General features: G+C 45.1%; 1 protein-coding gene and 1 pseudogene across 1 annotated transcript; one reads left to right on the top strand and one right to left on the bottom strand.

The window, feature by feature from the left end:
- The first annotated feature begins 3,710 nt into the window (after positions 1–3,710).
- Positions 3,711–4,274, top strand: LOC120646432 (annotated as a pseudogene).
- Positions 4,275–18,472: 14,198 nt separating this feature from the next.
- LOC120645100 (adenylyl-sulfate kinase 3-like) lies at positions 18,473–23,772 on the bottom strand. The gene is made up of 7 exons (XM_039921849.1): positions 23,391–23,772; positions 19,791–19,931; positions 19,554–19,703; positions 19,344–19,462; positions 19,138–19,222; positions 19,015–19,061; positions 18,473–18,858 (listed from the first exon to the last, which is right to left on the bottom strand). Exons 1-7 carry the CDS (start codon positions 23,635–23,637, stop codon positions 18,760–18,762), a joined length of 888 nt encoding a protein of 295 aa, XP_039777783.1. The 5' UTR covers positions 23,638–23,772; the 3' UTR covers positions 18,473–18,759.
- Positions 23,773–24,237: the final 465 nt, after the last annotated feature.

Genomic DNA, 24,237 nt, shown 5'->3' with positions numbered 1-24,237 from the left:
GCGCGAAGAGAAGCTCGATGCAGCGCCTCCTACGCAGGGCGATCAGACTGGTCGTAGGAACCGGTCAGACTGGTTCGCCGGGTGAACCAGCGAAGGTCCAACGAATGCTCGCCTAGAAAAGATCCCGTCAGGGCAAGCACACACAGAGTTAATCTAGGGTCGGCATGCCACCTAGAATGCCTTCAAACATCATCGAGACGAAGGAAGAACAGTAGATAATGGGGTTGGAAGAGCTAGGGTTTGGAGAAAAAGTAAAGACGATAAAAGTAGTATATTCATTTGTATTTTTGATTGATTGGATGTCCTCAATCGATCGTGGCCTTTTATATTTATAGGGTGGGGAGGTCTTGACCCACAAGAAATCCTTTTACAGATATAAATTCTCAAAATTCCTTGCCGGACCGGTCAGACTAGTCGAGCCTACCGGTCAGACTGGTTGGCCCTTGCCGGACTGGCTACAAGGACAGACCAGTCAAACCGTCTAGGAGTACCGGTCAAACTGGTTGCTGCCAATTTTGGTTGTCAACACATTTTAGGACTGAGGGAGTACCGTGCATCATGCATGCCTTGCTTGATGATTAATAAATCCAATGTTAATTAGTAATCCATCCATTCCAAATTTAAATAAATCCAATGTTAACATTCCAAATTTAAGCCTTTTTAGCTTTGCTCTAAGTCAAACTTATTTATATTTGATGAAATTAATTTATAGGAAAATATACGAATATCTACAATTGGTGTTCCCCTAATGTTCCTGGCACGTCTCAGCAATCAGTTGAATATGTGATTGCTAAAAGGTCCCTAGTACTGACTGATTGGTGTTCTCCTAATGTTCACCTTAAAGAGTTTCATTCAGTCCAATGTAAGTTCCTATTCTGACAATTTTTGGGTGGATTGAAGATCAGTGATGGCAACTATGATAACCAACTAAAATTTTCAGTGTGCACGTTCTCATATATCATCTAGGCAATCCTGTTCTGTCTACAGAAAAGAAAGTATTTAAAAAAGGTTAAAGTCTGCCATGATCACAGACAGTTAGCAATGATGCATGAATTTCAATGCAAAAAGCCAAAAAGCCATAGTTGTTCAGATTCTTATAGCCTACAAGTATTATATTGTCATACCTTATCCCAATACTACTAAACTTTAATTAAGCCATGACAGCCTAGTTTGTGAATTGATTTCTAAAAGTGTACTATAATCGGAGTGTAGTTTGTAAAATTTACTCTAATATACTATTCAAGGGTTAAAGATGCTGAAATTTATTGGTATAGATGACATTCAAGGGTTAATTATGCTGAAATCGGAGTGGATGGCAAGACGAGTGCTGAATCTGAACTTGACAAAATCTGAATCTGAATGGACTCGTTCTGGTGGTGGCGTGGTGCTCGTCAGTGATGGCGCCTCCTTCCTTCTCTCTTGCGTTTTCTCCACCAATTGCCTGAGCAGTACTGCTGCCGGCTCCATGAACGTGTACATGCTCGTGTCCATCCTCTCCGCCGCGCCACGCTGGTACTCGCCAACCTCTTCCTCATGGCCGGCGCGCTCGCCATGTCGCTCGGCGGCAGCTACGCGGCGCTCATGGCTTTGCGGTTCGTCGCCAGCGTCGGCTTCAGGTTCTCCATCGTCGTAGCGCCGGTGCACAACGCCGAGATCTTCGTGCCGTCGTTAATTGGTTGACGTATGCACGCATCGATCCACCCATGATCCGTGATCGATTATTCCTCGTGCTACGGCTTGCCTCCATTGATCGGGTTCGTGTCCACCGATGGCTTCGCCGGTCTGCCTGCCGGTGCACATCGGCTGGCGCGTCACGTACGCCGCCGGCGCGCTCCCACCGGTGCTCCATGCCGCCGGGGTGCTCTCCATGCCGGGGTCCCCGCGGTGGCTCGTGATGCGTGGGCGCCACGGCGAGGCGCGCACGGTGCTCGTGCAGACGTCGGACAGCGTCGCCGACCTCCGCCTCGAGGAGATCAGGCAGGCCGCCGAGGCATTCTGAGAGCCCTTGCTGGTTCGCGCATCCAATTTCTTCGATGATTTCCCTCCTTTGGGTTCCCGAAGAGCATGAATTGTTTCCTTTTATTTCCCCCTATTTTTGGGGGGAACGAATTGCTTGTTCGTTTTCGACAAGAAAGTTTCTGTCTTTTGCGTAAACATTCTCCTGCAGCTCTGCACCAATTGGAAGGGCTCTTCATTCATCCATGCCTGATTGCCTGCACCAATTGTTTGTTTGTCTCTGCACAAATTGCGTCCCTACCATTTCTGGTTGGAAGTTCTATCTGTGGCTGAGGTTTGGTTGACTGATACGTCCAGCTTTCAGTAGAGATTGCTGCCATTTCTGCACGGTGTGAAGCAGTTCCTTTTTTCTTCCCCTGGTTGGTCTTGATCAATTTGCAGTTTAACCACGCCTATCAAGAAAGTTGGTTGTGTTGTGTAGTTATCTGCAGTCATGGATCTTTTGGGTACGGTGAGCATGTCACTGATGATATGCAAGCAGGGGATTGCTTCTTATTGTGGAGTTCAAGAAGGTTTTTCTAAAAGAATTATTAATGGGATGTTTGGGGTAAAAATTTCATGGCAATGCCATGTCGTCGACGGCCAGAGCCAGAGCATCGAGGCACACACTTCCGAATCCTAGAAAACTTGCAGCAGACTCGGAGGTAAGTCTGAATATTCAGACTACTCTTCTGTGGAAAACACAGAAGCAAATTCAGCTGGCCTTTGTGATCATAATTTAAGTACCTGAAATCCGATTGTGGCTGCTGCACTCCTGCCTGATCTCAGATGCCGTGGCCGGCGGCGAAGGGTGGCCGGCTAGGTAGCATAGAAGAAGAGAAAAACTGAAAGGGAAGGCCAATCTCTAAAGCTAATTGTCTGCTATATATGCATGTACTCGTAAAGAAATGCAATTGGGCTGAGCACGTATCTTTTGTGGTCCATAAAAAAAAATAGAGTGGGATAGGGCGGTCGACAACTGTTTGTTTATGCATCGACTGATGGGACGATGATTATCCCAGGAGGAGGGAAATGTAGGGGAGGAAGATTCTTAGGGGGGGATTAAGAAGCTTCGACTGAATGGCTGAATTTTATTTACAACTCTCCAAACCGATCATCATCTTGATGATAACTCTATGGAGGGATATAAACAACAATCTTGAATAAATTACGTCATCAAATTAATATGCACCGGGAAGATGAATTTCTTCGATTGTGTTTCTAACCATTTTTGTCCCAGAGAAGCTTTCAAACTAGTATTGCCAAGCTTGCACTATGTTCAAAATGCTCACATAAATATCACTCTTTCCTTGTTTACAGTTCCCTGTTTGTATCATATTCATGCCAATACACAGCACACGTATAATGTCTCGTGCCAAGTCATGATTTATGTAAATAATAGTTTTCCAAAGGTTCACCATCTCATCCAACACCGTTAGACACACAAGATAGCATCCACACTATTCATTGTCATTCAGCACAATTTACCAAAATTGACAACAACCATGTCCCCATTCGGTCAAATGCAATGAACGCGTCAAAGTAAGACACATATGCTCTTTCCCTTCAGCACAGTTTCCACAATCCATCAAACAAACAACAAAGAACAATTATTCTCGAAGGCCTACCATCACATCACACCCTATAGCTTCAATAGTTCTCTTGTTCCCAATGGAGGAACATACTATAGTCCTCATTGTGGGGTAGGACCTGCAGGCCTTGCAATGGCAGCATGCCTCCCCCAACTCTCTATCCCTTATGTAATCGTTGAGCATGAGGATTGCAATGCATCCCTATAGCGCAACCATGCCTTTGATTGCCTCAAGCTACACCTGGCAAAGGAGTTTTGTGAGCTACCCCACATGTCATACCCAGTAGATACCCCAACCTACATCCCAAAGGATCAGTTTGTGAAGTACCTCGATGATTGCATTGAGTATTTCGACATCCGACCAAAGTACAATACTGCCATTGAGTCATGCACATATGATGAAGGTAGAAGGTGTTGGTGCGGTATGGCTCGTGACATGAAAATGTCCATGGTTTTTAGGTACATGGCTAGGTTCCTTGTCGTAGCAAGTGGTGAGAATAGTGTAGAGAACATTCCAGTGATCCCTAGACTGCATGGCTTTGCTGGAGAGATTATCCACTCATCAAGATACAAATCAGGTGCCACCTACTCAGGGAAGAATGTACTAGTGGTTGGATGTGGCAACTCCGGAATGGAGATTGCCTATGATTTGGCATCTCATGGTGCCAATACATCAATTATTGTTTGAAGCCTAGTAAGAGTCGGACTCCGTTTCCGAGATCCACTGTACTTACCGTATCAGTCCCTGGATCAGTAGCTGATACGCATAGAGAATAGAAATGGTACAAAAGCCATACATCGCATACATCACATAGAACAGTCTTAGACATAATTTACATAGAGTCCTTACATAACGGCTCACAGGCCACGAACTTTATTACACAGCGGTTCTTTATTGCATGGTCACCCAAGTTCCCTGTCAGGTACGGGTGCAGGCGAACCCTATCTACACGTCCTCTTCTGCATCGAAGTCAAATTCCGCATCTTCAGCTGAAAAACCATAACAAAGAAGGTATGAGTACAAAAAGTACTCAACAAGCCCTATCCTCATTACAAAGTTTGCTTAGATGCATAGGGGTAAAGGTAAGGAAAGGCTTTGGGTTTATTTTTGCGGAAATGCTGAGTTTAATGCAAGGGTGTAATCTGCTATGTTATTTTTGAAATGAGAGAAGATAAGAATAAGAGTTTAACGATTTGTGAGGCTAATGGGTTTGGCCATGGGGGAGATACTTCAATCCCGCCAGTTCCCCACGCTTAGAGGTCTAAGCACAACTTAACCTATCTTGTAGGTTAAAAAGATAGTTTATACGTCGAATCTCTTTTCATATCCTCACACAGTTTCTCTCAGTGTCTCAGTAACAGGGTTAGAAAATCTTTTTCAAAAGTTACGCACGCAAAAGAAACTCACACAAAAGCCTAATCACTGTGACTCCACCATAGCATGCCTGAGACCGCAGGCACGGCTATGCGGATAGATTATAACTCTGCAGAGTTTGTACACTTTTCCCACACGATGCACTTGAATTGCGTCAAGTACAACTTGATCCCGTACTCACAGGTCATATAGCCAACAACCACCCACGAAACATCCACAGGCCCAATAGTGTACAGATAGTTGAGGATATTTTATCTGATTAAAGTCACGACACGGTACACCACATAGGTCCCTGTGCCGGGGCCAGACTCTGATATGCCACATAGGTCCCGAGTCCACTCCTGGCATCCATTGCACCCTGCCTCTAGGTGAATTGCGGCTCTAAGCCTATGGGTATGTGGACAAGTCCATCCTAGGTCGGACGTGTGGTTGCACTTTAAGAATGCTAGGTGATAACCACAACGACAGTCCTTATGTGCTAGGGTAGACTCTCCTTAGCATATGTACATAGCCATGTCTACCCCGGCTCTAGAAATAGTTTTTATACCAATCACCCGTTTATAAACCTTAACACACCATTAAATAACCTACACACAGGTCACACATTTGCAAAGCAGGGATAACATTGAAAATATTATATCATAAGGTTTTCTCAATAGTAAAGCTTCTAGCCTAAGCAATTTGTCATACAAGGTAGTATATCATCATTTTATAACCAATGATGATTTTATCCTAGGGTCAACAAGGAATTAGGGTGATCAAACTCAAGGAATGGCTTAGTATCAAATTTGGGTATTAACTATTCAGAAAGAAAATACGTGTTTTATTTATCAAAATATCACACAATGCATTTAAAAAAATTAGGTTTAATTGTTGGTCAGGTTTAATATTTGTAAAACTCTGGGTTCAACATGATCAAGGAGGGATGATAGGACTTGCCTTCGGGCTCGTCGATGGGTTCTTCCTCGTAGTCCGGGTCCTCGGGACTGTCGTCAAACTCGTCGTCGTTTAAACCTACGTACGAACATCGAAAGCGTCACTATTAGTACGTGTGTTTGCAAATGAAATTTGAATTGGCAAATTTGGTATGGTTGGATAGATCTTGAATTTAGAAAATTTTAGAAACAAGAATCATCGAATTTGGATAAAAGATGAGAAAGTTATAGCCTTTAGAAGTTGAAAGTTCTGTAAATTGGAAAACCAGAGAATATTCTAAAGAATATTCCGATACCAGGGGTATAATGGTGATAAAACAAGTTTTGGAGGGCTTTTTGGTAAATTCCAAGGGCTTGGAAAAGTTAAGGGGTTTTCTGAAAAGAAAGGGGTTCTTTTGTATTTATTTGAAAGGTTGAGGGCTTCGGTGCAATAATGCAGGGGCAGAGGGGTTATTTTGTAAGAACGATACAGCTGACCGGTATCTAGGGTCGACAGCCGTTGGATCTGGATCGGACGGTTCGGACCGTATCTGGAATCTAGATTGCCTGTTTACGATCGGACGTTCCGGACCCAATCTGGAATCTGGATAGCCTGTTTACGATCGGACGTTCCGGACCCGATCTGGAATCTGGTAACTTTCGGGACCATGGGGTCAGCGGCTGTGCTCACAAGGGCACGTGGCGGCTCCAGACCTCTACCCGAGTGGGGAGCAGGGTCCGGGCCCGTGGTTGCTCTCCGTCCTTGTGGACGCGTGGCAGCACCTGACCTGCCACCCTGTGGGGGAGCGGGTCCGGAGGCCGTTGTCCCCAACCATCAGGAGGGGCTTTCTACCTATGACAGGTGGACCCTCGGTCGACTGCTACCCTGGCGCACATGAACTCGGTCCAGTGGACCGGAGGCACAGAGGGGAAGAATGGTCGGTTCACCATGAGCTCGCGGCGAGCCCGCGGTGGCGCCTCACTGGCGTGCTCGCCGGTGGAGTGTGGAGTTCGCCGCCGGGGTTGAGCAGTGGCTGCCGGGGTAGAGGATGATGGCGCGCTTCTTGGGGTCCGCTCGGTGGCTCACCAAAGCGACCGTGTGGGGTGGCCGGAGATGAGGGTAGAAAAGGGGTGCATGGGGAAAAGGGAAAGAGGAGGTTTCAGAGGGGGTTTGGGGATTGGCAGCGTGTGTGCGCACATGAGGAACCTTGAGCATGCTTAGCTAGGTTGGCATTGCAGCCATAGCGGCCGGCAACACGGGTCGTGCGGTACCGGAGCTACGGAGGTGGGCATAGGCCGAGCTGAGGGGTTTGGGTCTTGGGGCGGTGTGGAAAGGACCAAGGAGGTGCAGTGATGCTTACCAATGCGTTGATTCGGGTGAAGCGGCGGTCGGCGGTGGCCAATTGGTGCGGCGGAGCGGTGGTGGCCGAAGAAAGGGAAAACGCTGGGTGTGGGCGTTTGTGCTCGATTGGAGGCGGTGAGGGTGCTCAGGGCATCGCCAAAGCGGCTACAAGAGCACGAGGGAGCAGAGATCCATTTATAGGTGGCTTAGGTCGGTTCGGGGAGGGAAGCGGCTCGAGAAACTTTCCCTGAGCTCCATGGCGGTGGTGGTAGGGCCGGGTGCGAGGCGGAGGGGAAGGAGCGTTGTGTGGCGCTCAGCAGAGTAGGGCTGGGTAGGGGAAACGAGGCAGAGAGGGGAAGAGGGCGAGCTCGCGCTCGGCGGTCACATGGTATGGGCGCAGGTAGGGGCCGGCGGAAGGAAGACGATGGCGAAGGCGGGCGGGGCGCGGGGCGTGTCCGCGTGGTGAAGACGCATTGGCGAGCGGCGGCGCGCGGGGCTGGGCCGAGCGGCTGCGGGGTGCGCGGGGCTGGGCCGAGCGGCGGCCTAGGAGAGGAAAGGGGTGGCCTGTTAAGGTTTAAAGCTTCAAACATTTTTCAAATGAGGTTAAGTTCAAATTTTTGAGGGAATGCCAAACTGTCCAAAGACACAACAGGGGCAAAAATGCCCCGTTAAAACCAAAACAACTCGATGATGTACTCAAGGGACTTGGAAATTTTTTGAAAAGTTTTTATTTTGAAAGAAATTTTAATTCTACCATTCTGATTTATTCGAGTTTTATTTGAAATTTGAAATCTCAAAATTTTATTTCGCTTTTTTGAAAGAAATTTAAAAATAGGGTGTTATAGTAAGTTCATTGTTCCTATGTTCATTTATTAAAAGAACACATGAGATGGGCTTTTTGTTGTGTTTATGGACCTCAGGGAGATGATAATGAACTTCTGTTCTTGCAAGAACTCAGAAACATTAGGACTGCCTGTCAAGGACCTTGGTTAGTTCTCGGGGATTTCAATCTCATCACCAATACTGAAGATAAGAACAATGGAAACATCAATAGAGCAATGATGGGGAGGTTCCGTCGACTGATTAATGACCTGGAATTAAGAGATTTACCTTTGCACGGCAGGAAGTTCACATGGTCTAACCAGCAGGATACGGCAACACTTGTTAAACTGGACAGAGTCCTTTGCTCAGCTGAATGGGAGCAGCTCTTTCCAAATTGTCTCCTGCGAAGTGAAGCTACAGATGGGTCAGATCATTGTCCACTTCTCTTAGGAATGAATGTTATTCAGCCCAGCAAAGCCAGATTTGGACCAAGCTAGATGGATTCCAGGAAGCAATTGAATCTGCTTGGGCAAGTGAGGCAACTTCTTCATGCCCTTTTGATACACTAGCACAAAAATTCAGAGCCACAGTCAGAAACCTTCAAAGTTGGAGTCAAAAAACTATTGGTCATGTCAATACTCAATTGGGATTAGCTAGAGAAATTTTGCATCAGTTGGAAATAGCCCAGGATCATCAGGTTTTATCCCCTCTAGGAACCTGGCTCCGAAATAAGGCCAAGCTGTATTCCTTGGCGTTATCCTCCCTTCAACGTACTATTGCTCAAAGCCGTTCACGAATCACCTGGCTCAGTGAAGGGGATGCTAACACAGCCTTATTTCATTCCCATGCCCGGCACAGGAAGAGAAAAAACTTCATCTACAAGCTTACAACTGATGAAGGGATGGTGATCACAAAACATGACGAGAAGGAGCAGAATATTTTTAACTTCTATAGCAACCTGCTGGGGGAATGCCTCGACCGAGAGGCCACTGTCAATCTAGAAGAATTAAATCTACCAAGGATTGATCTAGCTGAATTGGATGCTCCCTCCACCGAAGAGGAAGTGTGGAAAACAATTCAGTCCTCGCCTACAGACAAAGCTCCTGGCCCCGATGGGTTCACAGGGAAGTTCTACAAGGTTTGCTAGCCAATCATTAAAACTAAAATCATGATGGCAATTTCAGCTGTTTGGAGTAGGAAGTTATGCAATTTTGAGTTGCTTAACTCTGCTTACATTACTCTCCTTCCAAAAAAGGATGATGCAGCTAGCATCAGAGATTTCAGACCAATCAGTTTGGTCCATTCTTTCGCAAAGCTCATCACAAAGCTCCTAGCAAATAGACTTGCTGGTCGATTGGACTAGTTGGTCTCACCAAATCAGAGTGCTTTTATTAAAGGTCAATTTATACTTGACAATTTATACTTGGCCCTTCTTTCTGGAAGTATTGCAAAATTTGGGTTTCGGTCCTATTTGGCGGGATATTATTAGTGGGCTTTTGGCTACTTCCTCCACACAAGTGCTGCTGAATGGTTCCCCAGGGGAAAAGATTGTGCATCGGCGTGGTCTTAGACAAGGTGACCCGTTGTCCCCGATGCTTTTTATTCGTGTCATGGATGTCCTTTGCTACCTAGTGAAAAAGACTTCAGAGGAGGGACTCCTACAACCTCTATCCAAAAGAAACCTACAGAACCGTATCTCCCTATATGCGGATGATGTAGTCATCTTTCTTCAGCCATCATCTAGTGATATCAGAGCCACCTTGGATATTTTGCATCTGTTTAGAGAAGCATCAGGGCTGAAAACAAATGTGCAGAAGAGTACTATTGTACCCATTCATTGCTTGGAGGACATAGAACTCTATTGCAGACTCATCTTCCTTGTCAGATATCTGAGTTCCCATGCAAGTATCTTGGAGTACCACTCTCACCACATAAGCTTACCAAGGCTCAGGCTCAGCCCATCATAGAGAGAATTGCAGACAGATTGCCTAGCTGGAAGGCCGACCTGCTCACAAAGGCTGGTAGAAGTGTTTTAGTGCAGTATGTGCTCACTTTCATGTTAATCTATCTTGTGCTTGCCCTGGATCTCCCAACTGGGACATTGCAGGCCATCGATAAAATTAGAAGGGGCTTTTTGTGGAGAGGCAAAAAAAAATACAAGGGGTGGTCATTGTTTAATTGCTTGGCCTAAAGTTACTCGACCACCTGACTTGAGAGGCTTAGGAATCTCTGATTTACAGAAATTGGGATGGACCCTACGGCTAAGGTGTTTGTGGCTTCAAAAAACTGAACCTGGAAAACCATGGGCCTTCTTTCCTATCCACTCTTCACCACAAGTTAAAGCCTTCTTTGCAGCTACCATCATTTCAGAAGTGGGCAATGGCAAGAATACTTGTTTCTGGATTGACAGATGGCTGGGTGGTCCAAGTCTACAAAAATCCTTTCCTAATCTATTTAGAGCAGTGGCTGCTAGAGCAAGGAAAAGAAAGGTGTTTGATGCTCTCAATAATAGAACATGGGTTTCTGACATAAGAGGCACACTCACGGTACAGGTCCTAATTGAATGCATTCATCTATGGGAGCTGCTTTTAAATGTTGAGCTGCAACTAGATGTTGAAGATACACATATTTAGCAATTGTCCACTAGTGGCCAGTACACCTCAAAATCGGCATATGAAGCTCTTTTCATTGGAGCTATCCAGTTTGGTCCATGGGAGAGAATATGGTAGAGTTGGGCCCCTAGCAAGTGTAAGTTTTTCTTGTGGACAGCTGCACACAAAAGATGCTGGACAACAGACCGGATGGCAAGTAAAGGGTTACAGCATCCTGCTGCTTGCCCACTTTGTGACCAAGCCCAGGAAACAATTGACCATCTTTTAGTCTCTTGTGTTTTTGCTCGCCAGATGTGGTTCTATATTCTGCAGAGATTTGGTCTACAAGAGCTGGCTCCAAACCTTGATGATGAAAACTTTGATGAGTGGTGGGTGAATGCAAGTGGCAGGGTGTCTGGTCAAGTCCTTAATGGCTTGAACTCCATCATAATTATAGGAGCCGGGAATGTATGGAATCGCCGCAACCGTTGTGTGTTTGATGATGCTTCTCCTAGTATCTCGAACATCATCTCGACCACATTTGAAGATCTACAGCAGTGGTCCTTGGCCGGGGCTAGAGGAATTTCCTTTCTCCTCGCCTTGGCGCCTAGAGACAGTTTGTTTTTTTGTCCAGTCCTGGTCTAGTTTTTTTCTCTTCGAAAGACAAGTCAGTGTAGATGTTTTTAGGGGAGTTACAGCCTCTTTTCATCTGTAACATTTTGGAGGGGGGGATAATCCTTCCCTTCTTCTTAATATAATGATGTGGAGGGGGGATAATCCTTCCCTTCTTCTTAATATAATGATGTGCAGTTCTCCTGCGCGTTCGAGAAAAAAAACACTCCCCCTCTGCCTTTTTGTCTGTGCTGACGCATGTGATGCTAGCTTGTTTGTGCTATGTTACAAAAAGACCAACACCAAGTTTACTTGAATCATGCTAGATAGCTGTGCCTAGAAATGTTACGGTGGACACCAACAATTTTATCACCATATCTCAAATGCAAGCCAATTTTTTGCCCAATGAATTTGTATGATTTTGCACACATCTTTTACCTAGATAGATAATATAATTATTACATTATTGGTGAGGTTGAATGAAAACGAACACATTTCGAATCATGGTTTAAGGCATTTTTTGTTGTAATTATTTTTACAATGTTACATTGCAGAAAAAAACTAAGGAGTGAAAAGTAATTAACGGGATAATCACTAATACCTCTGTAAGACAGATGCTACTTCCAACAGCTGCCAAACTTTACCACGAGGATTCTTCCAATAAAAATAATAGGGCAGCATGTGCAGGGGAAACTGCTGGTCCATGTATAGCTTTAAATAAAAATAAGAAATCAACCACCAACTATTCTGCAATCTGCACACATCATTATTGCCCACATCTCTCCCAACCTACTATGTATCCTCTCTCTATTTATATTTGTCTAAAGGGTATTGCTATGGTACTCCTATTACCTCCTAGGAGGTAAGAGGTTGAATAAATCTGGATCTTTAATTTTCGAAGAGATAAGCTAATTAATTAAATGAAAAACATGTCATGAAGCAGCAATGTAATTGAGGAGCGGTATTGGACCTATATATAATCTGAAATAGCATGCAAAATCTTTTTTCGTTTAATTAATTAGCTTATCCCAAACTTTGCCACGAGTACTCTTAGAAAGACTAAATTATGTGTTGCCAGCTACGCGCTGTTAAAAGGTGTTTTATGTTGTAATGTCATAGGAGTGAGCTAGCAAGCTCTTATAAGATAGAAATCTGAAGTGAATAAATGATAACTTTTTTATGTGGATTCAGAGAAGCACTCGAACCACTTGCCACGAGTTCATCGCTGGCCACAATCATTTGCCTTGGGACTAAAATCACTTTTCCCGGTGCCTCCGATTCCCAAGTTGAATCCCGCTTTTTAATTAACATGCATGGTCACTAGACATGCATATCTCTGTGTTTTATCCTTTGGTGATTTAGGAGTAGCAAGGGAAGAGAGCGCGGAGCATGAGAGCAAATCAGAAGAGATATGATCGTATCGAGGATCTGGTGATTGTAAAGAGAGAGCATAAAAACGGAAACAGTAGCAGAAGCTACAACACAAATAAATTGGCTGTTGTGGTAAATTATTGTGTGCCTAACTGACAAATCGTGGGGTTTGATTCCCAGCAATGTTTTTTACCAAAATAAAAATATCATTGCCAAAAATGGTCGCTTGCCAATTGCCATGACTAACTAAAACTGTGTCATTAATATTTATATTTCCATGGTTGGAATCGTTGTAAAAAAATATTGGCTACTATTGCAATCCTAATGCCGTTGTAGTGTTGGCATTTCGTCGGAAAAAAGAAAGAATGCCCCTAATTAAATAAAATATTAGAAGATGACTACTAAATGGCACAACTGCCAATTATTTAAAAGCAAAATGCAAGCAAACCTGCTGGGCCACCAGCGCCATCAGCCCACGTACTCCCGCAAGTAACCCGCACCATCCGCTTACTCACATCGCAGCTCCCAGCTCCCCGCAGCGGTCGCCGTCGCTCCGCAGCGCCGCCGCCGCCGCCACCATGGGGAACCATTGCCCCATCCCACCGGCATTGCTGCTATCTGTTGCTATTACTCCTCCGCATAAGCTGCCTCTATTGACAGGAAGGATTGCTTCACTGCCATCGCCGGCGTCCGTGCCTGTGCCCACGCTTGCCACGAGGACATCATCACCGTCGCCCGTCGGTCCTCCTCCACCGTGCTTGACGGCTGAATCGTTTGCATTGATGGAGTCCTCCTTGCTTTTGATTAATAAGATATAAGAGTGAACTTGATTTAGACCTTAATTAACATGTCAAAAATCCTGTCACTCATAGCATCTCATGTTCATGAATCATGGCCAATGCAGAAAAGTTCAGTAGCATGCAGGAAGGGTGCTCGTGTTAGTTTCAATGACAGTGAAAACAAACAGCACCTTATGCAATTAGGAGGATGTGTTGTTCAAGACTCCAAGTAATGAATTGTAATTTCTTAGTGTTACTTCATCACTATTATTAAAGTACTTGATATCTGTTGATAATTTTGTCCCCAACTCAGCATTTTTCGGAGTACCTTCTGAACTGAAACTCTGCACTTGTGTACTGAAACTCTACATTTCTGAAACAACGGGCAAAGGCATTTCTAAACTGAAACTCTTCAAGTATCAGCAAGAAACCGTATTGAAGTGCCTTCAGGATGCTTTCAGCTGTGCCCAAGCAGATCACAAATGAAGTGCCCAAGTTAATCTGTTATTGTGTCGGTAGCTGTGCAGTGAACTCTGAAACGAATAAAGTAGTAGTAGCTATTCAACGGTGCTTAATTTTTTTAGACTTGAGACCTTATGTGCTTGTCTCTTGATAGTTTGCTGAAAGAATATGATGTGCAGTGGATGCAAATAGAGCAATAATGTAGTAGTAGGTGAGAATAAAAAAAGAAAAGGCACATAGCTTAAGTGTGATATTTTGCTGCAGGTTTTTGCTATAAAGCAGCTTGATAGGGATGGGCTTCAAGGAAACAGAGAATTTCTAATAGAGGTCCTCATGATCAGCTTATTGCATCATCAAAACTTGGTTAATGTCGCAAAACAGTGCTCAGCTTGTCCGATGTTGCAAAAAGGAGCTCAAGATGGCTTTGCTGCGGAGTATTGCTCTTTTTTTTTCAGCGAAACAGAGTAATTACTCATTTATCAGTATGTAAGAAGTTAATGTACTATAATTTATCATTATTACAGTAAACAAATACACCATTTTAAATTTCTCTGTGTTTTAGAGTTTTCTTAAACATGTGACTCTTTCGTACATGCTGGCTGCGTCTAAACATGTGATTGAATCTTTGGAGCCGCAACCACAAGCTGAGGAAATCGCTATCTGCTTGCCACATTATTTACTACCTGCCTCTCTGGAATTCTGTAGGCGCTTAGCAGTATTAGCAAGCTGAGGAAACCGTGTAGGCGCTTAATTAGCAGACTCGCGTCGAATTCCTGCAGGCTCTTGCATGAACCCGCATCAGCAGGCGGCGTCTCGTGGGCACCGCAATAAAACCTGAATAATTTTTAAAGGTGCAACATTTTTTATTTCGTGATGAGTCGTGACAAAAGAGCCCAATTTTCTTGTGCTGATATGAGTCCACGGTAGTGTAGTCAATTCCCTTGTAATTAATAGCTAGTCAACGGTAATGAGCCCAGTAACGTAGTATCATCCACGGCGAGGTCACTTTGGGACCTCCTACTCCACGTACGTACGTACTTGCCATGTAAGCTATTCCTCAAAGTCGCATATGCCTGCCACCATATATATGCATGTGGTCACAGCTAGCTACAGGCAACGAACAAGCTAGTCGACATGGCGAGGCCTCTTAAGCAGGTGCAGGCGGCGGCGGCGGCGCTTGCCCTGTTGTGCGGCTTGGCCTCGGCGGCGCCACCAACACCAACGGGTGCCCGTCACCGACGAGGACGACAGGGTGCACGGGTACGGTAGGACCGGCGACGACAGCCTCGCGCACCTCGACCTCGGCTTCCGGTTCCACAACCTCACCGGAGACGTCGACGGCGTGCTCGGCCAGACCTACAGCCCCGGCTACGTGAGCGCGCTGGACATCGGCGCCAAGATGCCCGTCATGGGCGGCGCGCACAAGTACCTCTCGTCGGGCCTCTTCTCCACCGACTGCGCTGTCTCCAAGTTCCGCCACGCCGGCGCCGGCGCCAGCTTCTTAAACATGTGATCGATGACGAGCTGCTGATCGCCGGCCAGGACCACGAAATAAGAAAACAAAATTGTGTCAATGGGAAGAACACCTCAGTTTCAGAAGTACCGGTGCGTCTCGCAACGATGCAGAAATAAGCTTTAAATTTAAAGCGTGTTTCTAGATTAAATCTTTAATCGATCTATCATTACGAAAAGAGCTCTGACGATGGTAAAGCAATAACATTTTTTTTCCAAAAATTGTGTCATGCTTGTAATTCTTAGTTTGATTTGTTCTGTGCATGATGAAAAATGTGTCAAAGTTGTTATGAGAAATTAAACCATCGATTTAAACTCTCAGATCAAAGAAAGAGAAATCGAACAAGAGCTGTGCTTGACAAGAAGTCATGGGGCTAGTGTCCTTATTCTTAACCAACTATTTTTTGCCAGTTCCTGACCCCAATCCTAAACCCTATCACTTGCTAGAAGCTAGTAAGGTTTTCCCATTTCCTCCCATTCCCAGACGTAATATCCTATCACTTGCTAGTTGCATAGAAAGAAATGCCGTGATCCCTCTCATGATCTGTGATGGTTGCTGCTTGGGCTGGGCAGCATGGCAACTAGCAGAGTTGCTGATAAAAAGGGACTTCCTAAAGTAGCTAGGGGTCGGACTTGAAACTTGCTTATTTGTAGCCAATACTCATTTATGTTCCGGGCTGAAGTAGGTGTATATGTTGCAATGATGCGTCAGATAAGTAGGTGTTTACTTCAATTATAGTTACACAGGATTGATCTGTGGCGACTTATATCGATGATCTTCAGAAATGATGAGTGTCAGAAGTAGTAGGAGCAGCAGTAGCAGCAGATAAATGACGAGTGTCATTAGTATTTATATTTCCATGGTTGGAATTGTTGTAAAAAATGATGGCTACTATTGCAATCCTTATGCCGTTGTAATATTGGCACTTAGTCAGAAAGAAGAATGCCCCTAGATAAAATACTAGAATACCACTGCTAAATGGCACAACTGGGCAATTATTTTAAAGATAATGCAATGTATATGCATAGATTGCCCCAACAATGAACGTGCACCTTCTGCTATACAAACTTCTAGCGTGCGACATCTTCCCGGGCACCTCCTGCCGCGACCCTTGTTCACCGGCGACGGCAACACCTTCTACTTCCACGGCAGCAGGGACTGGAGCTTCCGCATCCGGAGCACCAGTGCATCTCGCAACAATGCAAAAATAAGCTCTAAAGCGTGTTCTTGAGCTTATTAAGTCTTTAGACTGTCATTAAGGAAGTGGTTGTTAGGAATAAAGAGAAGGGGACTGAACAATATCTATTGAGAGAGACCCAAAGGGCTATATATACAAGAGGTGAACCCGAACCCTACACTAGTACAATGACACATATCCTTAACACTCCCTCTCAAATGCAACGTGAATGCAATGACGTTGCATTTGGAGAGTTGATAATAAGCACTAGACTCAACAAAATGAAAATGATACATCCAAAGTCCAAAATCAAAGATGTCATCAAAGCGTGCAACTCTTGAACATGTCTATGTAGATGATCTCTTCCACAAGAGGGTATTGTCTTCACAACCGTACTTCAGCGAATAGCCCGAGTCTTCACAAACCAGTACGTCGACTCTTCAACATGAACCTTGCTTTGGAGATTTTGAACTTGACAATAACAGTGAGATGTGTCAAACCAACCAAAGAGAGAAATGAGAGATCGCTGCTGCAAATACGGCAAGCAGGAGGATGACATGAAGGCGATGACGATAAATAAACGGTCATTGATCATAATGTGGAGTAAAACGGCTCCGAAAGGGACCAAGAGGGTATTGCCGCACTAACGATGATGATGTGATTAGCTAAATCAATGGGACTCAGCTAATCATAAAATAAAAGAAATTGGCTGACTGACAAATGAATTTTGTGGACACTCACAACATTGACGAACTGAACATGTGTAATGGACTTGGATTGATATAGCAGAACACACGAGACAAACAAAAATGACTTGATATAGTAGATGCTAGTAGGCAGCATCAATAGTAGCGATATGGCAGCAGCAGGACAAAATATGGAGATGAACTAGAAGCAATTGACCAACACAAGAATACAAGGTGATGCAAAACAGAGACGTGCAGCACCGGGTGGACGCAAAACAGAGCAGAGGCACAACGGCGGCGGAGAGGCGACGGATCCCGTCGGGAAAAAAAAGTATGGGTACGTCTGCTGCTGCTGTGACTCAAATTGGAGAGAAAAATGGGTTTGGGGAAGAAGATGCTGCCCCCAGGAGCATGATCAATGCTCCCAGGGGCAGCGCAGTGGCGACGACAAGGACTGAACTAGATATCTATTGAGAGAGGCCCAAAGGGTTATATACACAAGAGGTGACCTAGCCCAAACCCTACACTAGTACAATGACTCTTATACCCTTAACAGTTATTACAACTTTTACACTGCATTACTATATGCCAAGAGCAGCTTATTACAGGTAAGTAAAGCAGTAGAGGATAAACTTGTGTGTCCTTATTCTTAACCAATCAACTAATTGCCAATTAATTCCTGGCCCCAATCCTAGCATAGTCTCAACAGTGCTCATTCAGCAGATGCTTTGCAAAAGAAGCACGGATTTCTTAGCTCAAGCATGTTGCTGGAGACATAGGTGCCAACACAACGCTCCTAGCAGCCATTCAGGTTTACCCAATTCCTCCCATTCCCCAGATGTAATATCCTATCATTTGCTAGTTGCATAGAACACATGTCGTGATCCCTACCTAGCTCTCATGATCTGTGATGGTTGCTTGGGCTGGGCACCATGGCAACTAGCAGAGTTTCTGATAAAGGACTTCCTAAAGTGAGTGGGACGACATGAAACTTGCTTATATGTAGCCAACTCATTTATGTTCCGAGGCGAAGTAGGTATGCTGCAATGATGTTTCAGATAAGTAGGTGTTTACTTCAATTATGTAACTACACAGGATTGATATGTGGCGATTTATATCGATCTTCAGAAATGACGAGTGGCAGAAGTGTAGGAGTGACAGAAGTTGGACCCTGTGTAGGTTAGTGCTTGAAAGCACCCTTGCAGGCCCTTGGCCCCTAGGAAGAAAACTTTCCATGGTCCATTTGTTGTTTTGTGACAAACAGTCAAATGCAATTATCATCAGAACAATGCACATTTACATTTTACACTGCTGCATCTAACATATATAAACATGTTCCACCACAGTCAGCCATAAGGTATGCACTATCTAAAACATGCAGGAGAAACAACTTTACCCATGCACACAGACAAGTTGCTAGCAATTTTTGTCAACCAAATGATCTGAGGTGTGATACATCATCAGCAAGGACATAGATATCTAGCATTGGCAATCCCGTGCTTCTGAAAATGCATCACAAACATCGACCGCTACTCGTGTAAGAATCCATTCACTTCGAGATATGACACCACTTGATCAGCCATTGATTTTGGTGAAGGGCAATCCCCAATTTTGCACTGTATCACTATCTGCACAAAGTTGTTCATAATAATAAAGACTCAGAGGGCTGCAAATCACTATCTTAAACAAGGAACCTTTCTCCAGAGTAGCTGACAGCAGTAATACGAAAGTACTGTATCTGCAGAGACATCGAAGATATTCTAGAAATACAAGATTTGGCTAACCTCACAATCAGATGGTGGTTCATAAGGATCATCAATTCCAGTAAAACCTACAGGTGATTTTCCTTAGTAAGCTTTGTGAGAGTAGATAGCAAACAAGGACAATCAGTTGCTTCATTTTAGTACCTTTGATTTTGCCAGCACGGGCAAGCTTATACAAGCCTTTTGGATCCCTCGCTTCACACACCTCAATTGGGGCATTCAAAAATACCTGCACAAACATACTCCTCTCAACTATAAATCTTACTGAAAGTCTGAAACTGAGTCCATAGTAGAATAAGACAGCAAGTTCTGACTTTTCTACAAGAAAGTTCAAAGTCAGTCATGCATACCTCTATGAATGAAGACTTGGGCAGTAAATTTCGACATGCGCTTCGATCACTTCTGTAAGGTGATATCAAGCTAGCAATGCAGATTAGGCCAGCATCTGCGAATAGCTTTGCTACTTCTCCTGAAAAGAGTAACACAGTTAGAACTTTAAGCAGTGAAATTCTCTAGTGGAAACTGATCATAATGCAGAGTGATTTCTGAGCCGAACAGACCTACTCTGCGTATGTTTTCAGCACGGTCCTCTGCTTTGAAGCTGAGGTCCCGGTTCAACCCATGCCTTAGGTTGTCCCCATCAAGAACATATGTCAGATGACCTCTGGAGTGCAACTCCCGGCTCAGCGCGCATGCGAGCGTGCTCTTTCCTGTGGTAGATGTTAAGATCTAGTTAAATTTCACTGCTTGAGCAAATTCAGTATGAGAAAATGGGCATTGGATCCGCTCATACAGACCTGAACCACTTAGTCCAGTGATCCACACGACACAACCCTTCTGGTTCATCAACTTTTGCCTCTCTGTCTGCCCTATGGGACAGTCATGCCACAGGATATTTGTCGATTTCCCAACGGTTGAGGTCACAAGCTTGCTTATACCTGTAAAGCCCATAAAACTCTCTGAATTTCTGAACAGAGTATAATGAGAAAACTGGTACGACAATTAGGAGTACTGCTTTCAGGATAAGCCAGTTAATTATGTTTTCCTGAATCAAAAGTTGGAATACTGTATCCTAAATGGTCAGGTGTACTGCTTTCAGGATAAGCCAGTTACTTAGGATTTAGGAGTAGTGCTTTAAGGATAAGCCAGTTAATTGGTCACTGAGAAACTTTTGCAGTGCAACTCCTACACTTAAGACTTTACTACGATTTTTACTAAACAAAAAACTTGTAAGACCAAAACATGTAACTGAGAAGCATAGTGAAAATCTTGTGCTTCATTATCAAAAAGCATGCTGAGTACTCCACTTCTGTAGTTATAACCATACCTTGAAGAAAATGGCAATATTAGGTTGCATGAAAGTCACTGAAATATGGTCATTCATATTATGGGTCCTAAAGATCTGACATCTCAGTAGTCAGTACCCATCGAACCCATAACTTTGGCACCACCAATCAGTGCCAAATAAAGAACCATATCAATAAAGTTTCCTTCTCATTTATTCGGAATCTTCCTATCAGTCCAAAGATAAAAAATTCTTGGTTGGCATGATCGCATCGCACCAATTAAGAAATATCCATTACAGTTCATGTCAAGGTTAACAATAAAAGGTGAGCTAGAAGTGTAGAACTGAGAGCACAATCAACCTCGATTTAAGGCTATCTCCAATGATCGCATAAGTGAATTGAGGAATGTTGAGTACTCTATCCTGCCTGTGATGAGTGAATTGTCAACCGTGCGGTGTGATCGTGCGCTTGGTCTTTGGATTGCAGGTACACGGGCGTCGAGTGTCGACGGAGAGTTGCCGTGGAGGAGCTCAGGCCGGGCGGCAGCTGTGGCATCCACTCCTGGATCGAGGGCGCAAGCGGCGACGGAAGGCGGGTTTCTTGGTTTGCGCCACAAAACCAAGCAGGCGGACGCCGATCGAAAACGCCAAGTCGTGGAGGCACGGGCGTCGGTCTCGGGACTGGCGGAGGCGACGGGCGTCAACGGCATCTAGGGCCTCGCTGCGGGCGAGGAGGTGACGGGCGTCGGACGGCGTCTAGGGCCGTCAGGAGGCCGAGGCGGGAACGGCGTCTAGGGCCACGGCGTGGAGGCGGGAATCTTCCCGCGCGTGGAGTTTTGGTGGTTTTCTCAAAACCGGCCATCTACCCGGGTTTCGCGGACCCTCCAAAACCGCGGACCGGATCTTCGTCAACGTGGAGGCATCACATGGAAGACTTCGAGTCGAAGAAAGAAACTCCACCGTTGATTGAGGACGTGTACAGGGCTGCTGCAGACCCGACCGGTCTGACCGGTCCCTTGGATCGGTCTGACCGGTCTAGCCGCAGTAGCTGGGTATAAATACCTCCACCAGCCCGACGGGCTGGGGGAGTCTCTTGAGTCTTTTTGTGTCTTCTTCGTTTTTCCTTCTCCTTGCCCCTGCTCCAGGTTAGGGCCAAGGACTCCAACGCAAAAGAGGGTTATGGTTTAGCTAATCTCTCAAATTAGTGGGTAGGATGATGGGCGGATGGCTCTAGCCTTTGTATAGGTGAATTCCTCTGAGATTAATGAATGAAATTCGTTTGAGATTCACCTTTGTGTGCTGAGTTCTCGTCCTCTCCCTCCTCTCTTGCGTTTTGGGTTCGAATTCTCCTCTTTTGGTGTGTTTTGTGTTTGGAGGAGACAACCTTTTGAATTCGTGCTTTGTTGTACTCTTTGTGACGATTCCTATGTATCTAGCCTAGTGCCAATCCCTCTGGAATCGCAAGTTCTCACGAATTGGAGTTTTTGTGTTCTTGAGAAAACCCCAATCCACTTTGATTTTCCCCCGAATTCTCAAGATTCTTTAATCTTTTGGGAGAGATCTCTTGGGGATTTGTTCACGGGACAGATGTGAAGGTATCCTCCAAGTTTCGTTGGATTTGGACTTCGTTTGCTCGAGATTCAACATTTGAAGCTTTGTTTGTGGGGTGTTGGGAGTAACCGGTCGGTGAAACCGGTCTGACCGGTCGGTGAAACCGGTCTGACCGGTCTGGGATTTCAATTCCAGCCCGACCGGTCTGATCGGTCTGTGTAAGCGGTCTGACCGGTCTGCGTCTGCCAGGTCTGCTGATTTTCTCGTTTGCCTCTGAGTTTTCGCTCGCTCGTTCTAGGGCTTGTTTGTGATGGTTTAGCTCTTTCATAGCTATTCCAAACTTCACCTAGAACTCTTGAGGGCTTGTGGTGATTTTGGGATATAGGCCGACGGATCATTTTCAGAAGAAATTTTGCTCGGCTCCCATTCACCCCCCCTCTGGTCGCCGGTTTCGGTCCCTCATGAATTCAGATTCCATAAGAACCGAGCTGGGTACCAATCGATCTCAATCTTTGGCATGCTGTCTCATTCAGCAATCAGCCTAATATATCTAAAAATCTGAACATGTTGTCCCATTCTGAAAGTGATCACCAAGCTATCCATCTGTGTTCTAGAAAGGCACCAAATTATCAAAATCGGAGTCATTTTCAGGAAGTCATTAAATGCATCAGGCTCAAGCTCAACCCGTGACCCTGACCTGAATCGTGCAGTTTTTTCTGTCTCCTAGGCTCAAACAGCACAAGGAAAGTTCATCAGGGAGGAGAAGATCGTTAGGAGTTATCCAGTGATGCCATTGGCATTTGTCAACACAACTTTGCGGCGTATCCCTCACCCCTCTTTACGAAAACTCTGCAGCTATGGTGATGGATGCATTGTTCTGTACTTCTGTTGCCTCGTGACAGATTTTAGAAAATAAAAAAACAAAGAGAGTTTCTCTCAAGAACAAAAACGAAAGGGAGAAAAATCAGCAACATATCCCCAGAATTGTAGATTCTTTATCTGAATCTTGTGATGTGTTGCTTACGGTCCGTACCAACTCTTTATTTTGACGAACAGAGGACTCATGACTGTGTGCTGAGTGAGCTGAGCTAGCTGTCAGGGTGATGAACTCCAAATCATTTTTGTTCCGTACATCCCTCTGTTGATTTATTTGACAAAATCGCAATCGAATGCGGTATGGGCGTATGGCTACACTGATGAGGACTGTAGGGTGTATAGAGATATACATATATAAATAGATCATGTGTTCCACATGGTTAGTCAACCAATTCTGACGTTATTTTCTTTGTTTCTTTCAAGAAAATGCAATGCTATCCTATCAGTGCTCGAGTGCAAGATGGTTTTAACATTGCTCACATGATTTCTGCACGAGTAATATTGTTCTATTTCAAATGGAATTACTGTAAAAATTCAGGGTTACAGCAGTAATTCCAGTTTATTTTTAAAAAATGGCACTTAAAACGCTAATCAGTCGCAAAGAGAAGTAACGTTTAACCGTACCCAAAATTACAGAAACGGAATCACTTGTTCTTGAAACGATCGAATCGCTGCACCAACGTACCTGCGACGGCCGACCCATTGGCGAGCCTCGTCCCGTCCGCCGGCGCCGCCGCGGCCACCGGCTCCTGCCCCGCCGCCGTCCTCCTCTCCCCGGCGGCCGCCGCCGCGACGAGCTTGGCGCCAGCTCGTCGGTGGCCACCGGGCACCGCCCACGGCGTCCTGCTCGGCGCGGCCTCGCGGCGGCACCGAACGACGACGTCGCCGGCGCCGGCGCCGGGGCACGACCGCGGGGGAGCCCTCGCGAGCATGGTGGCAAGGTCACACGGACGCCGGTGGTCTGGGCGGCGGCGTTCGGTGGTCAGCGTCGAACGCTATATATACACCCAGTTACCACACACACACACGCAGCGGTTTGGTGTACAAATGTGCGTGCCAACGTGTCAGGCCGAGTTTACGAGAGAGGGAGAGAGATGTGCTATTTATAGGGCCGTGGAACGCAGATGTCAGCTTCTGCGAAGGTACACCACCCTGTCAGACTTACATTGCTGTTAGACCAAAATCAAATGCTAATTATTATTATTATTTTGCTACACGTGGAAATAAAGATGTAGACACGGTGATGTTCACACCCATGTAACTGTCTAGAGTGATCGAGTCGTCAGATCTTGAAATTGACGAAGTCATTTCGGTCGACGAGTGCATCGCTACCGACGGTTGAAACGAGGGTTGTTTCACAAATGCAAATTAATTGTATAACTATATAATAGTTTACAATCCTTATACTCTTGTGGTGGAAAATTTGTGGAAAATTTGAATTCATTTGAACATGATCACAATTTTCAGTAAGACATGGTAAACTTTAACTATTTAACACGCTGCATGCTGAATAGGAATATTCAACGGTCTCG

The sequence above is a fragment of the Panicum virgatum genome, chromosome 8K, assembly GCF_016808335.1.
Source record: "Panicum virgatum strain AP13 chromosome 8K, P.virgatum_v5, whole genome shotgun sequence".
Lineage (NCBI taxonomy): Eukaryota > Viridiplantae > Streptophyta > Magnoliopsida > Poales > Poaceae > Panicum > Panicum virgatum.
Note: the sequence above shows the minus strand (reverse complement) of the source record. Positions and strands in the feature narration are given on the sequence as shown.

Bases quoted from the DNA above. Each gene is read 5' to 3' on its own strand.
- LOC120645100 (XM_039921849.1), bottom strand. From the start codon at position 23,637: ATGCTCGCGAGGGCTCCCCCGCGGTCGTGCCCCGGCGCCGGCGCCGGC. The intron at 19,223-19,343 runs GTATGCATGACT...ATGTTTGTGCAG, and splicing joins CCAAGTCTTCATTCATAGAG to GTATTTTTGAATGCCCCAAT. The intron at 18,859-19,014 runs GTTAGCCAAATC...AACTTTGTGCAG, and splicing joins AACCACCATCTGATTGTGAG to ATAGTGATACAGTGCAAAAT.